This window comes from Pseudorasbora parva, chromosome 2 (assembly GCF_024679245.1).
Source record: "Pseudorasbora parva isolate DD20220531a chromosome 2, ASM2467924v1, whole genome shotgun sequence".
NCBI lineage: Eukaryota > Metazoa > Chordata > Actinopteri > Cypriniformes > Gobionidae > Pseudorasbora > Pseudorasbora parva.
In genome coordinates, this window is record NC_090173.1 from 63266909 (window position 1) to 63283967 (window position 17059).

The window sequence follows — 17059 nt, forward strand, 5'->3', positions numbered from 1 at the left end:
CTGGGGTTCTGGTTCGGGATCTCGTGCAACCTGGGCATCTGGTTCAGGATCTTGTGCACTCTGGGGTTCTGGTTCGGGGTCTTGTGTAACATGGGGATCTGGTTCTGGATCTTGTGCAACATGGGGATCTGGTTTGGGGTCTTGTGCACCCTGGGGATCTGGTTCGGAGTCTTGTGCAACCTGGGGATCATCACAGTGGTCTTGGAGCAGGTGACCAGATGGTCCTGGGGTGTCCTTGGAGACAGGGGGTGGAGACTGGAGACCCAATGGATTGGTCATAAGTAAGCCAGTATTACAAAGCTTCTTAGAAGTCTGTCTGTCTGTGCCTAGCTCTTTCTGGATGCCTTCCAGTTATCTAGCAATAAATAGCTGCCTTTGAGTTACTACATGTTAAAACATCACCTCAGCTGCCTTGGAGTTATCTAAATTTCACCTGGCTGCCCCGGAGTAAGCCAGTATTACCCTGGATGCTTTTCAGTTAAATAGCAATAAATGGCTCCCTATGAGGGACCCAGTGATAAAACACTACCTCAGCTGCCTTGAAGTTATCTACATTTTAAAAGGCTGCCTCAGTGTAAGCCAGTATTACAAAGCTGCTTAGAAGTCAGCCTGCCTGTGCCTAGCTCTATCCTTAATGCCTTCCAGTTATCTAGCAATAAATAGCTGCCTTTGAGTTACTACATGTTAAAACATCACCTAAATTTCAACAGGCTGCATTGGAGTAAGCCAGTATTACCCTGGAGGCCTTCCAGTTATCTAGCAATAAATGGCTCCCTATGAGTTACCCAGTGATAAAACACTGCCTCAGAATAAGCCAGTATTACCCTGGATGCCTTCCAGTTATCTAGCAATAAATGGTTCCCTTTGAGTTACCCAGTGTTAAAACATCCCCTCAGCTGCTTTGGAGTTATCTAAATGTCAACAGGCTGCCTTAGTGTAATCCAGTATTACCCTGGATGCCTTCCAGTTATCTAGCACTAAATGGCTCCCGTTGAGTTACCCAGTGTTAAAACATCACCTCAGCTGCCTTGGAGGTATCTAAATTTCAAAAGGCTGCCTCAGAGGAATTGTCATCAGACTGTATCGCAGCAACTGCTCAAGCGGTGGAAGTACAAGAAACGTCATCATCATGGGCATTATCTGATTCTTCATGTCCATCAGATGGGGTCGGCAACAGTTCTATTCCTGTGGATGAGATACGACATGTCCAACAGGACGATCCACTCATTGGACCTGTAATAAAATGTAAATTGAGTAATGTGAGGCCTCGTGGTCAACAAATTAGGTCTCTCACCCCTAAGAGTAGATGCCTTCTTCGAGAATGGGAGAAGCTCCATGTAGATGAAGATGGGATCCTGAAGCAGAAATCAGCTACCATGAATCAATTGGTTCTTCTTGAAAGATACAAGACAACTGTATTGAAAGAGCTGCATAATGAGATGGGCCACCAAGGCATCGATCGCACAACATCACTGATCAGAGACCATTTCTTTTGGCCTCAAATGCAACAAGAGATTGAACATTATATGTTGCAAAAAGCTGTCCTTGCTTGAAGCAAAAGAGGCCTTGTAAAGAGACAAGGGCCCCTCTCACCAATATCATCACAACACAGCCCTTTGAGCTTGTGTCCATAGACTTCCTCCATTTAGATAAATGTAAGGGGGGATATGAATATATATTGGTGATAGTCGACAACTTTACACGGTTTGCACAGGCATACCCCACAACAACAAAATCTGCTAAAACGGTGGCTGATCGCCTGTTTAATGACTATGTCCTGTGTTTCGGGTTCCCAAAATGAATACACCACGACCACGGTGGTGAATTTGAAAATCAGCTTTTGGCCCAGCTGACAAAGAACTGCGGAGTCCTCATTTCTAGAACAACGGCGTACCACCCACAAGGGAATGGTCAAACAGAGCGATTTAACAGGACCTTACTTCAAATGTTCAAAACACTGACAGACAAGCAGAAGACAAACTGGAAGGAATCCTTGAATAACTGAATCTTTTCGAATAATAGCACAAAATGTGAGGTCACAGGATTCTCACCTTTCTATCTTCTTTATGGCCGACATCCCAGACAACCAGTGGATCTACACTTTGGTTTGAGTGAAAGCACTGGTACGGTGAGCCACCAAGAATACCTGGAGAGATGGAGAGAACAGATGAGAGAAGCATATGCAATAGCAAGGGAGAATGCAGAAAAGGCAGCTGGACAAAGTAAGAAACATTATGATAAGAAACTCAGAAGCACAACTTTGTATCCAGGTGACCGTGTACTTGTTAGGAATCTAACGCCGAGAGGAGGTACGGGCAAGTTGCGTAACCATTGGGAAGAGACCATCCACACTGTTGTGAGACAAGTTAAGAAAGATCTCCCGGTTTATGAAGTTAAGCGTGAGCTGGGGAGGGGGAGGTCTAGAATCCTACACCGTCCACATCACAGTACAGAGACAGCGCTCATAAAGATTATAAATAATATTCGCTTAAATACTGATACAGGCAAAACATCAATTCTGGTACAACTGGACCTCAGTGCTGCATTTGATACTGTTGACCACAACATACTTCTAGACAGGCTGGAAAACTGGGTTGGGCTTTCTGGAATGGTCCTCAAATGGTTCAGGTCATACTTAGAAGGGAGAGGTTATTATGTGAGTATAGGTGACCATACGATGAGTGAACATCCATGATATGCGGAGTCCCACAAGGGTCCATTCTTGCACCACTCCTGTTTAACCTGTATATGCTGCCACTGAGCCAAATAATGAAAAAGAACAATATTGCTTACCACAGCTATGCTGACGATACCCAGATCTACTTAGCACTGTCACCTAATGACTACAGCCCCATTGACTCCCTGTGCAAATGCATTGATGAAGTTAACAACTGGATGTGCCAAAACTATCTTCAGTTAAACAAAGACAAAACTGAAATCACTACATTTGGAAACAAAGATGAAATTCTCAAGGTGAACGCATATCTTGAGGCTAAAGGCCTGATAACAAAAAATCAAGTCAGGAATCTTGGTGTGATTTTGGAGTCAGACCTGAGTTTCAGTAGTCATGTCAAAGCAATAACTAAATCAGCTTACTATCATCTGAAAAATATTGCAAGAATTAGATGTTTTGTTCACCAGGCAAGACTTAGAGAAACTGGTTCATGCTTTCATCACCAGTAGGGTGGACTATTGTAATGGCCTTCTCACCGGCCTTCCCAAAAAGACCATTAGACAGCTGCAGCTCATACAGAACGCTGCTGCCAGGATTGTGAGCAGAACCAGAAAATATGACCATATCACACCAGTCCTCAGGTCTTTACACTGGCTTACAGTTACATTTAGGATTGATTTTAAAGTACTACTACTTGTTTATAAATCTCTCAATGAGCTAGGACCTCAATACATCGCAGATATGCTGATTAAATACAAACCCAACAGATCACTCAGATCAGCAGGATCAAGTCAGTTAGAAATACCAAGAGTTCACTCAAAGCAAGGAGAGTCTGCCTTTAGCTATTATGCCAGCCGCAGCTGAACCAGCTTCCTGAACAGATCAGATGTGCTCCAACAGTCGCCTCATTCAAATCCAGACTCAAAACACATCTGTTCAGCTGAGCATTTACTGAATGAGCTCTGAGCACTGTACGGCACACTGATTGCACACTATCTTATCTGTTTATTCTTTTTATATTTGTTTTAGTTTACTTTTGTTTTTATCTTTGGTTATTATTATAATAATGTTTTTGTATTATTATTATCTTTACAACTGTTTTAACTATGCTTGTTTTTAATTTTTTATTCGTCCACATGGTATTCTTTTTTCTCATGCATATGTTACCACTATTTTTATTAATTTCTATGTAAAGCACTTCGAATTTAGCCTAGAAATCTAGACGCACCCTAGTGGCAGCAAATTTAATTTGCCCGCAAGTGTGGTCTAACAACTCTCAATTCCTATCTGAGCTGTATTCCTCAGAATCTGGACGGCCCAATCACATCGTGTTTAGAGTCGGTGGGCGGGGCCATAATGACGACGGCCGAGTTGCGTTTGCGTGCTTCTAGTAACACAGAAACTGGCGAACGGCGGCGGTCTTTCGAATCAGCTCTGCCCGCGCCTCCGGAAGACTTGGAGTTAAGCTTTCCTCTGAGAAAAGAACAAAGAGCGGCACTGAAGTCATTCTTAAAAAGGGAAGATGTGTTCGGAGTTTAGCCGACCGGATACGGTGAATGTTTAATCAGTCAGCGAGCTCCCCTTCACCGTCGTTGCTCCAGTTGGTGTAGCGCTATCCTATCGCGTGCAGAGGGAATTTGAAAGACAACCGTTTATCTGCCCCTCGGATTGAGCCCTGTCTATGGTGAGTTTCCAGACCAAACATCTTGATGTGGGTCTGGCTTGTCAGGCTACTTTGAATTGCCATTGGGTATGAAATGTGCTATACAAATAAACTTGCCTTGCCTTGCCTTGCCTTGCTTTTCTATCATGTCTTAAAACGTGTTGGGGAGCACAGTGTTACAGTGGTTTTGGTCATATATTACTGACAGGAGGTGTATACTATCAATTTTGGACACCATTCATGCTCTGCAATACGTTGACAGACTGTTTTATATGCGTCATCTAGGGTCTTTCTTTAATAAGTTTGGGGTCTCTTAATTTGTATGCAGATGTCACTCAAATTTACATTCCTTTGAAGTGTGACAAGAAGGAGGCATTAAAGGTGCAAATAGGACTTGGGCAGAAATAACGTTCATGCATGCGGTTATTAACGTTACTGTAGTCTAAAGCAGAGCAGGACTGAGTGTTGTGGAGCTGAGCACAGCTGCTGGAACGATAGTTACACAAATACGCGCCTCGCGAACACCGGGACTTTTATTATGACGGGACGGGACACAGTCGCCGGGCACCTGCACTGATCCGCTCTTCCGGTTAAGATTATGAGGTAATGCAGCTCTGTTTATCATATTACATAAATTTAAGTGTGTTGAAAGTGATGTTATGACGTTACTCCGTGCGTTCATTTGTTCACACTGCTAAGAGTAAAGCACTTCTGCCAAATAAAACCCGAAACCGAGGGTAACGCAGATATGACACGATTGACAGGCGATTCCCTCAAACGCTATGCTGACACGTCCCTGTCCTTAGTTAAAATAGCAATTTTCTCACAATTTACAAATAGTTGGAAACATTTGGGATATTGTAGGTACTCAACTGAACAAAATATATAACACTGGGCTAGTGGTTCTTGGATATTTTACTGCAAAAATACAACATAGTGCACCTTTAAAGCCTATTTTGGACTGTCTGGAAGAACTAAAACTGGCTTACAACTATTTTCTTACAACATTTTTTTTTTAAACAATTTTTGTGTTTAGCTCAAACTACCATTGTGTACATGATTTAGAATTTGCATCTTTGTCACCTCATAGTGCAATGTGTCAGAAACTTGGGTGTTTGATTTGATATTAATCTTAAATTTAATCAGCTTATATGCTGTTATGTCCTGTTTTACCATCTTCCTCTTTTGACAAAGGTGAAGCCATTTCTGTCCCTAAAAAAAGTTTGAAACGGTTATGCACACCTTTTGTGACATCTCTACTGGACTACTGTAATTCATTGTATGCTGATGCCCCTCAGTCTTGTTTCATGTCTGCAGTTAGTTCAGGATGTAGCAGCTCTACATCTTTATAGGAAGCGCAAATATGAGTCTGTCACGCCGGTGTTGACTTCACTAAATTGGCTGCCGGTCAAATAAATAATTGATTTACAAATTCTACTTAATTTATGATCAGGCCTCACATGTCATGGTGCAGTTCACTGGGTTCTCTAACTCACTCTGTGTTAATGTGTGTGGGCACATTATAGAGGGAATGCACGTAACGTCACCATTACCTGGAGTGACTGCGGTTACGCCCCGCTGAGAGGTGAGAATGCCACGAAAACACACAAAACCAGGCCCGGTGCCAGAGGTTGGGGAGTGATGGTGGAGGCTTGTCCACGGACCCCATTGACATCCTTATGCCATCCTTATGACCAAGGTAGACAGACTTGATAATAGTGTGTAATTTTCTCACTCAAACCACTGCCATCTGCTGCTTCTGCTACGTATTGCTTTTAGAAAGAAAAGCTGCCACCAATCACAGGTGTTGAAGTCAGAATCCACTCACAGCTGTAGGTTTTGTCTGGTGCTGAGTTCTGCATGTGCGCTAATTCTCTCTAAGTGTAGACGTTAGATAAATGAGAGATTCATTGTGTCGTCAGCTTCACTGATTGTGAGTGTGCGTTCACTGAATGATTGACAGCCTTCAGTATAAAGAGAGCACTCTTTGCATGCTGTCTAGGCAATATAAAAAATAATAATTTATAGGCCTATAATATATTCAGAATTTGAATAAAACATTTGTTTTCCATTCTTGACAAGCAGCCACATACACACTTCAATACATAGGCCCATCCACACACACATATATATATATATATATATATATATATATATATATATATATATATATATATATATATATATATATATATAGGATTCAGTCTATAATTTGTGATAACTGACAGGGATACAAATATGATGTGACAAAAGTGATGTCACTGTAAGCTGGAGTGACTGCGATTACGCAGCGAAAACACAAAACCAGGTCCAGTGCCAGAGGGAGGAGGCTTGTCCAGGGACCCAATGGACATCGCTGTTCTGAGCTTGAGACGGACTTGATAATAGCGTAATAAAATCCCCTCACCGCTCGAGTGTTTGTCCGGTTGCTGTGTTCAGTTAACACACGCGTTAATCCTCTGCAAGTGCAGACCTTGGGAAAATAAGAGATTCATTGTATACCAGCTTCACTGCAGAACTTTGAGATTGCATTTATTGAATGATTGACAGCTTTTAGTGATTATAAAGTATATTACCACATACACGCTTCAATACACTGACCCATCCGCATATACATGTAAATGTAAAACAAACGGTTGTCAGATTAAACTAACGTTTGGACTTGATATAGTGTTCCTTACAACTTAGCAAAGATCCAGTGATCCATGGATATTGACATGAAGCCAGGAGTCATTTTTTCCTGACATTTATGAGTCTGATTTGGATACATACATCTGGATCCCTGTCAAATCATCACAATTTATAGATTGAATCCTGCATGTATATGGGTCAGTGTGTTGAAGCATGTGTGGCCGTTTGTTAAGAATGGAAAATAAAAGTTTTATTCAAATTCTATATATATTTTACGCCTATTCATAAAAAAATAATAATAATGATCATATTGCCTAGACAACGCGCAAAGAGCGTTATAATCACTAAAAGCTGTCACTCATTCAATAAACGCAATCTCACAAAGTTCTGCAGTGAAGCTAGTATACAATGAATCTCTTATTTTCCCAATGTCTGCACTTACAGAGGATTGACGCGTTAACGTGTTAACTGAACTCAGCACCCGGACAAACACTCGAGCGGTGAGGGAATTCCAAATTCAACACCTGTGATTGGCCAACTGCGTTGTCGATATCTACAAACATGTCTGTGATTGGCTACATTACTCACCGAAGCGAAAACACGTTGGAAAAATGTAATCATTTGAAGAGTGCAATCCTTTTCTTGGCTCCTTTTCGCTAATAATACGCTATTATTACGAATTCTTACAGAGGATTACAGATCCTAGACAAGCAGTTATGGGCAGCTTTTCCCTCTTAAAGCAGAAGCAGCAGCAGGTGGCAGTGGTTTGAGTTAGAGAATGAAAAGCTATTATCATGTCCGTCTGAAGTTGGTCTCAGCGATGTCCATAGGGTCTGTGGATAAGCCTCCCCCTACTCCCCCTCTAGGGCACAGGCCTGGTTTTGTGTGTTTTCACTGCATTCACGCTATAAATCAGTGCTGCCTCTCAGTCTTTCTGCCACTCAGCGGGGTGTAACCACAGACGCTCCAGCTGACGGTAAAGTCACGTGCATTCCCTCTAATGCAGCTGATTAGCTGATCAGGGCCAGCTCTGTCTCATGTAGAGTCATATTTAATGTCTGTTTAACCTGTCCTGTTTGTCAGATTGTTTCAGGTTTTCCCTGTGGCTACTGTGGGTGCTTGTGGAGTTCGCAGATCTTCAAGGAGTGACTTTGCCCATTGTGTCCCTGCATTACCAAACGACCCATCCCTAGCCCATTTGGACTACCTGCACAATCTACAGCCTGTTTTAACTACCTGCATGATCTACAGCCATCTAAGACTTCCAGCAGTTTTGCACTTGTTGGACTAATAAAACGTATCTAATAAACTTTCATTCACCCCAACTGGATCTTTTGCATCATTTCCCTTACAGTGTCTGATACCACAGTACTTATCTAATCTGTTACAACCGTACATTCAGTAAAGGTCTCTCAGATCTGCAGACTCTGGACTACGACTACTGCAATTTCCCAGAACATGACTAAAAAAAGGTGATTGAGCCTTTTATTGTTGCCCTAAACTATGAAATAGTCACCGAGTTCGATCAGAACAGCCCAGATGTAATCTATTTTTAAGTCTTCTCTTTTGACTTATTTATTGTCTTTTGCATTCAATATTTCTTGACTTGCTGTTTTATTTTTTTACTTTTATGAACCCATTTTACAGCCTGTGTTTTTATTGTCTTTTATTTGTTTGAGATCTTGTTTTTTTTACTATTGGTTTTGTAAAGGTTTTCTACTGAATTTTTATGTACAGCACTTTGGTCAACTTTGGTTGTTTAAATTATGCTATATAAATAAACATTGTCTTGTATTGCACATACATCTCTACCTGCTCATTACAGAACGACTGACCAAAATATGGATCTAGTAGGATTGTGTCAGGACCCCTGTGAGTGCTCTCTGTTCCATCTTACAAGATGGCTAGTCCAGGGAAGAATATGTGGGGGAGTTTTTAGTTTTTAGCCCAGGTATTCAGCCAAGATGGCCACCACGCCCAGGTCCTTAGCCAAGATGGCCGACACACCCGAGTCTTCAGCCAAGATGGCCACTATCCGCGAGTTCTCAGCCAAGATTGCCACCATACCCAGGTCCTCAGCCAAGATGGCCACAACACCCAGGTCCTTAGCCAAGATGGCCACCACACCCAGGTCCTCAGCCAAGATGGCCACCATACCCAGGTCCTCAGCCAAGATGGCCACCATACCCAGGTCCTCAGCCAAGATGGCCACTATCCGCGAGTCTTCAGCCAAGATGGCCACCACGCCCAGGTCCTCAGCCAAGATGGCCACCGTACCCAGGTCCTCAGCCAAGATGGCCACTATCCGCGAGTTCTCAGCCAAGATGGCCACCATACCCAGGTCCTTAGCCAAGATGGCCACCACGCCCAGGTCCTCAGCCAAGATGGCCACCATACCCAGGTCCTCAGCCAAGATGGCCACCATACCCAGGTCCTCAGCCAAGATGGCCACCATACCCAGGTCCTCAGCCAAGATGGCCACTATCCGCGAGTCTTCAGCCAAGATGGCCACCACGCCCAGGTCCTCAGCCAAGATGGCCACCGTACCCAGGTCCTCAGCCAAGATGGCCACTATCCGCGAGTTCTCAGCCAAGATGGCCACCATACCCAGGTCCTTAGCCAAGATGGCCACCACGCCCAGGTCCTCAGCCAAGATGGCCACCATACCCAGGTCCTCAGCCAAGATGGCCACCATACCCAGGTACTCAGCCAAGATGGCCACTATCCGCGAGTCTTCAGCCAAGATGGCCACCACGCCCAGGTCCTCAGCCAAGATGGCCACCTTACCCAGGTCCTCAGCCAAGATGGCCACTATCCGCGAGTCTTCAGCCAAGATGGCCACCACGCCCAGGTCCTCAGCCAAGATGGCCACCGTACCCAGGTCCTCAGCCAAGATGGCCACTATCCGCGAGTCTTCAGCCAAGATGGCCACCACGCCCAGGTCCTCAGCCAAGATGGCCACCATACCCAGGTCCTCAGCCAAGATGGCCACTATCCGCGAGTCTTCAGCCAAGATGGCCACCACGCCCAGGTCCTCAGCCAAGATGGCCACCGTACCCAGGTCCTCAGCCAAGATGGCCACTATCCGCGAGTCTTCAGCCAAGATGGCCACCACGCCCAGGTCCTCAGCCAAGATGGCCACCATACCCAGGTCCTCAGCCAAGATGGCCACCATACCCAGGTCCTCAGCCAAGATGGCCACAACACCCAGGTCCTTAGCCAAGATGGCCGACACGCCCGCGTCTTCAGCCAAGATGGCCACCACGCTGGCTATACTGTGTGTATGGGTGTGCCACCTGATGGAGTTTTGGTTCCTTAATACTGTTGCCTTTGGCTTGGCTTGCTCAACTGGGAACTCAAATTTCCAACTAAAATATCCAAATTTATCTAATTAGTGAATTAAATTAACTATATCAACTAAATTACTGATCTGCCTACACTGTCGCTTTAAGATTTTTGAAATGAGCTGATGACATCACCGTTTTCTCTGGAGTGGCTGTACAGCAAAATCAATAAATATATATAAATAAAACTGACACACAGTCCAGTGATAGCTCCAGCCCCTGACCAGATTCCAGGGATGGCTCCAGTCACATGTGTTCTGTGTCTTTCCTGGGATTTTACACTGAAGATGTTCTTGTGCTTTATTTAGTAATTGGTTGTAGTTTTTCATGTCATTTAGTCTCCCAGGTATTTCCCATTTACCATGGCCCCTTGTTATCTTGTTAATCTAATCTTCCCTGTGTACAGTGCTTATAGTTCACTTGTATTTTGTCAGTCGATGTTTCATGTATTGTTCCTGTTTCTGTTTTGTTTGCTTTATTTTATTGAACTATCCTGAACCAGATACACATCTCTGCCTGCTCATTACAAAAAGCTAACACAACTGACATGTGACATGTTTACAATAAGCCTACATAGTTTCTGTCAAACACCTGTCAAATTAGTTCTGCCTTCCCTAAATAAAGAAAATATGTAATGGAAATAAAAATGGCCCTAAAAATCAAATATTGGCCTTTAGTAAAGCAGATTATTTCTGGCATTGATCCAATGGGCAGGAGCTTACAAGAAAATGTCTTAATAAGTAACCATAGTTCGTTAATGAGTAACGAATGAGTTGTTAGTGTTCAGCTCAGCCTATATAACTCGAACAACGGCGTTGTCATAACATTATTAGTGTTATAAAATTATGACAACACTGAGTCAATAAAAAGGGTGTTGATGGGGCTTTGAGGAAGAACTGCTGAAGAGGATGGCGAAGTGTAAAACAGACTGCATCGAAAGACCTCTGTCTCTGGCCTTTGAAAAATTTGGTCATGTTGTTGGTAAATATCCATATGTGTTTCTTTTATTAGCTTTATGTGTAGCTGCTGGCCTCGGAGCTGGTTTTATCTTTCTTCACGAGAGGGAGGCAAATGATATTGAAGACCAGTTTACACCTACCAATGGACCAGCCAAATTGGAGAGGGCGTTTGTGGTGGAAAATTTCCCACAATCTGAAGAGTTTTCTCAGTTACGGCTTTCATCTGAGGGCACTTATGCCTCCTTGATCATCACAGACCAGCATGGAGGAAATATATTAACCGAAGCAGCTTTTAATGAGATTATAGAGCTGGACAGACGCGTGAAGAGTATGACGACAGGAAACACTTTTGAAAACCTCTGTGCCAAAACAAAGGGAGAGTGCGTGTCAAATGCAATTCTAGACATTATAAATTACAATGCTACTGAAATAGGTTCTTTAAACATAACGTATCCAATGAATAAGGACACGTTTTTGGGAACAACCATCGGCGGCGTAAAGCTAAAGCCAGATAGCTCCGAGATGACCAGTGCCAAAGCGGTCAGGCTTTTTTATTTCCTAGACGAGAAGAAGACAAATGGAAGCTCTGACTGGCTCGATGGCTTTCTAAAACTCCTCTCAAACTATACAGAACAGAAAACGGTGAGTTTTTTTAGAATAAAAAAATGGAGTACTTATTCATTATATTATACATATTTACATACAAATACCTAATGACCATTGTGTGTGTGTTTGTGTAAAAATACCTCAATATGGCATGTATCAAGCATCTCCAACAAGTTAACCATCAACAAATCATTTGGAGAGCAATTGAAATATTTCGAGATAATAAACTGAATGCATTTTTATTTGATTTTTCTTTACCTTGTAATATCCTGTCATAATTTGTAATATTTTTAATAATTAGTGATTACACACAATACAACACATTTATGTATACAGTAACTGTACACACTGTGTTTTGTGTTGAATTTCTACAGGTCCATGTGTCTTACTTTACATCAATATCAAGACAGAATGAGTTTGAGACCAATGCAGACTCTGTGATCCCCCTCTTCTCCGTTACGTATTTCCTGGCCATCACCGTTTCAATTATGTCTTGTATGAGGTATCACGAATAATTAAAGTGTTAAATAAGCACATGTTTCTGCCACCAGCTATGTCATTTATCTCTATGGCATGTGTCTTTGCACAGGTTAGACTGTGTCAGGACGAAGGTGTGGGTGGCCGCGTTTGGCGCCGTCTCCGCTGGGATGGCCGTGTTGGCCAGCTTTGGACTTCTGCTGTTCTGTGGGATGCCGTTTTCCATGACCGTGGCCACAGCCCCCTTTCTGATTCTGGGTAAGTTCATTCATTTCATCACGAGTTGGTGCCTCATAGCTGAAGTTCATGGTCTCACGCTCTCTGCTGTCCTCCAGGTGTTGGTGTTGATGACATGTTCATTATGATCTCCAGCTGGCAGAAGACTGACGTTAATAAAGCCGTTGAGATACGTTTAGCAGAGACGTATAAAGACGCCGGCGTGTCCATCACTATCACCACGCTGACAGATGTGCTGGCTTTCTACATCGGCCTCATGACGCCCTTCCGCTCAGTTCAGTCTTTCTGCATGTACACCAGCACAGCTCTTCTCTTCTGCTTCATCTTCAACATCACCTTCTTTGGCGCGTGTCTCGCACTCAACGGACGGAGAGAGAAAGGCAACAGACACTGGCTGACCTGCATGAAAGTCCCTCAGGCCACTGGGGATGGTGGAGGCTGTTGTGTTGGTGGGTCGTATGATGAAAAGACACACAAAGAATTTGAAATGCCAATGGATTCATTCTTTAAACACTATTACGGCCCTTTTCTGACGAGAGTGTGGGTTAAGATACTTGTGTGTCTGATCTATGCCGGGTATTTGGCAGTCAGTATCTATGGATGCTTCCAAATGCAGGAAGGTCTAGATCTGAAGCATTTAGCAGCAGACGGCTCATATGTTGGCAGTTACTATGATAAAGAAGATGAATTCTTCTCTGATTTTGGTCCTAATGTCATGTTAGTTATAAAGGATGAAGACTTTCAGTACTGGGACTCAACTGCTCGTGAAAGTCTTGACTTGTGTTTGGAAAAGTTTCAAAATCTGACAGTGGCAAATTCAAGCATTTCGCCTGTTTCTTGGCTGAGTGCATACATGCAGTTTGGACAGATATTCAATTTAAATTTAAACAATGAAACGCAATTCAAAAGCCATTTAACTGCCTTTCTTACTCGGTCTGGTTTCAGCCAAGATGTTAATTTCACTGAAGGTCAAATTCATGCATCACGTATGTTTATTCAGTCTGTGAACATCCGCACAGCAATCGATGAGAAGAACATGCTGGATGAATTTAGAAAAACTGCAGAAAAATGTGAGAAGATGAATCTGTTAGTATACCACCCTGCGTTCATCTATTTCGACCAATATGCCGTCATCGTCGATAATACAGTCCAAAATATAGCAGTTGCTACATGTGCAATGCTAGTCATTTCACTCCTGTTGATCCCAAACCCTCTCTGCTCTCTCTGGGTCACATTCGCCATCGCATCTGTCATTGTGGGAGTGGCCGGTTTCATGGCATTATGGGATGTCAGTTTGGACTCTGTGTCTATGATTAATCTTGTTATCTGTATCGGGTTTTCTGTCGACTTCTCTGCTCACATATCCTATGCTTTTGTGTCAAGTGAAAACTCCTCAGCGAATGAGAAGGCCAAGGATGCCATCAATAAACTGGGCTATCCGATCATTCAGGGGGCCGTGTCCACTATCGCCGGTGTGGTGGTGCTCGCGGCTGCTAAAAGCTACATCTTCAGGACCTTCTTCAAGATCATGTTCTTAGTCATTCTGTTCGGGGCCGCCCATGGCATCATATTCATACCGGTGTTCCTGACCTTCCTCGGCACTTGTAGGAACAGTCAAGAAAAAAACAAACAAACTCTCCCAGAGCCCAGTGACACAAGCCAACAGCGAGTTAAAGCATTCGTGATTCATAATGAATCTTCTACTGATCCTGACTGTCCATAGACACCGTGACCCTACATAGGAGAAGGGGTTTAGAAAATGGATGAAGGAACTTTTTTCTGTTTTTATGAGTGTAGCTCTGTATGACTATTTGATTGACCATGCAAATGATAGCAATTATTAGCAAATAGCAAATCTTCTGTTCTTATTTATACACTGTCTCATGCATGTTTTGTGTATTTATATTTTAATCAAGTTTAAAATGTAATCCTTGTCTTCAAAATTATTTACAATGTAGTTTTGTTTAATATGCACATGTATTTATTTTAACACATATGCAAACATAACTTTACATTTATAATCCAGTTGCATTCAAGTACATTGATTAAACCACATTACGGAACATTGGGAATTTGACCTTTGGCATTAAAATAAGTTGATATCAGCATAATTGTCATTAAAGTGAATCAGTGAGTAAGGTTTGACACAGTATATGCACGAATCCACTTAAGTTTTCTCCTGAAGGCCACAATTGATGTAAACAGAGGCAATACACTGCAAAAAATGCTCTTCTCATTTAGTATTTTTGTCTTGTTTCTTGTCTAGATATCTAAAAATTCTTAAATCAAGCTGCATTTACTAGAGTAAAATGATATGAGATTTGTTTCTTAAAACAAGCAAAATTAGCTACAAATGGGAGGAGAAAAATAACCTGGTTTCTGATTGAAATATTGTTTCTGTCCCAAACAGAAATAAAATTGTTTTTCTCACCCCATTGGCAGATCATTTTGCTTGCTTTAAGGAAAAATGTAAGTGGCCACTAGCGGCCGCTAGAAGTAATTAATGCACAGTCAGGTCATTCATGTCACTGGGTTTGAGGCTGTGAACCCCGGAACCTGTATAGGTGATCAATAGTTTCTTCTCTCATCTTTTCCCATGCCAGATTTACTAATCCCAACCTCAGTGAAATTTCAGAGATCATCAAGCGAACTCAGGAAAGCAGTCAGTCAAGTAAAGTTTGCACCCTTGGTGAGCGGAGCGAGGTGTGTATTATTTGACTCCATATATAAGAGACTGAAAGGCTTTAATGATGTAAAATGTCTACATTTACTGTTGTGAAAATTGTTTTGTTGTATAAGCCTATCTTGCAAGCTAAAGTTACATGCGTGTCGGCCATCTTGGCTAAGGACCTTATGTGATAACTGAGTACATTTTTGTATTCAAATAACTTTAAAGGGCATTTAACGTACATTACAATTCTACAAATGCATGATTATGCACTGTAAAAGTGGGTGAAGATTTATTTGTAAATTTGTGATGCCAAAGGTTTATTAACCAGCTATTTGTGCGTTTACTTATAGTTTTCACGGTGCTTATGCTGATAACCGAAGAATAATAAACAATTGCACCCGTTCGAGACTCTCTGCTATTATTAAAGAAGCCAAGGGCTGCTATAGTGAACACTCGCCGCTGGGTCATCCACTAACGTTGACGTCTTCATCAGCCAGTGGACACAAGATCATCTGATGTTCTCCACGTCAATATATGGATGCCACAGCTGCAGTGAGAGACTTTGCTGACTATCTAAGTGGGTAAAACAAATCACAGATACATACAGGAGCACTACACTGAAGTCAGCGTGGTAAAGAGACTATGTGCTCAGTTAATTCATCACATTGGACATCTAGAAAAATCAAGAACCGCCATCTCCTAAAGAATTCTAAAGAGGGTTGAATGTGTGATACAAAATACTGTAAATGCTAAATTCGTATGGTTGACAAGTACAAAGTCTAAGAGTGTGCTAAGGTCATTGTCATCTCACAAGACCTTACTTCCTGAACCTAACAATATCTAAGGGGTGAAATGGTCTAACTGTAGATTTCCAGCAGTATTCTGGTTTATGACATTTGGTATTGTTTCTGTTTACTCTCCTGGGTGTGCCCACAAAGTGTAATTGTCAAGTTAAAGTAACAACTCATCCACATTTGAGTCTCGACATAAAATACATAAAATAACACTCTAAGGCCTTACGGTACAAACAGATCCACTAGTCCAACAAGATGTCATCACCTGCTGAAGAAACAGACAACCCTCTAGAAACGCAACAGGTCAGGTAAAGCTCCCGCGAGCGCAGTTTAACATCAAAGGGTCAAGAGTTACATGTGCAGGAAGCAAAGAGAAATGCAAAGGCATTTAACAAAGCATGTGACTCTTGGAAACTCACAGTAAAGGAGGTTAGAGTGAAACTGAAGGCTTTCTGCTCATCTGAAGACCTGGATAAAATCCAAACGAACATTAAATCCAAACAAGCAATAGTACACCAAAATGATGAGCCCATTCGACGCAATCATACTACTACTCCAGATATCGTCAAAAGAATGGATGCATGTGACATTCTTACAGCTGAGATTTGTGACCTTGTCAGTAAACGACCTCAGAACATAGATGAGGCTTTCAATGACCAGCTAGAGAAAGAGAGAGTGTACTTTTTTTTAAATTCGTAATATTTTTCAATCATGTAATATTGTGCAGAAGAGATAAATTAATCTCACTGCTTGTCTCGTGAGAAGTGAATCTCAGTTCCACAGCGTGTGATTGGCTGTTCATTGCTGATGTCACAGCTTAACTCCTGACCTCAAAAATCAAAGCCTGAGTTGACAGAGAAAGCTGATGATCAGTAGTGGTGGCGAAAAGAAGCTTCATGAAGCTTTCCAGCCTGATGTGTTGAAAAGTGGTTCATTTCTTGAGGCTTCGAATGCACACTAGACACCTGCTGGTCAATGCAAAAATTGATTTTATATATATATA

At 42.3% G+C, this 17059-nt stretch overlaps 1 protein-coding gene across 1 annotated transcript; it reads left to right on the top strand.

The window, feature by feature from the left end:
- Nucleotides 1-11121: 11121 nt before the first annotated feature.
- Nucleotides 11122-14880, top strand: LOC137055724 (patched domain-containing protein 3-like). Its single transcript, XM_067429607.1, has 4 exons — nucleotides 11122-11913; nucleotides 12252-12379; nucleotides 12467-12612; nucleotides 12690-14880. Exons 1-4 carry the CDS (start codon nucleotides 11221-11223, stop codon nucleotides 14312-14314), a joined length of 2592 nt encoding a protein of 863 aa, XP_067285708.1. The 5' UTR covers nucleotides 11122-11220; the 3' UTR covers nucleotides 14315-14880.
- The last annotated feature ends 2179 nt before the right edge of the window (nucleotides 14881-17059 follow it).

Excerpts from the sequence above, each read along its gene's own strand:
- LOC137055724 (XM_067429607.1), top strand. The coding sequence starts at position 11,221 with ATGGCGAAGTGTAAAACAGACTGCATCGAAAGACCTCTGTCTCTGGCC. Across the intron at positions 12,380-12,466 it reads TCAATTATGTCTTGTATGAG|GTTAGACTGTGTCAGGACGA; the intron begins GTATCACGAATA and ends GTCTTTGCACAG. Across the intron at positions 12,613-12,689 it reads AGCCCCCTTTCTGATTCTGG|GTGTTGGTGTTGATGACATG; the intron begins GTAAGTTCATTC and ends GCTGTCCTCCAG.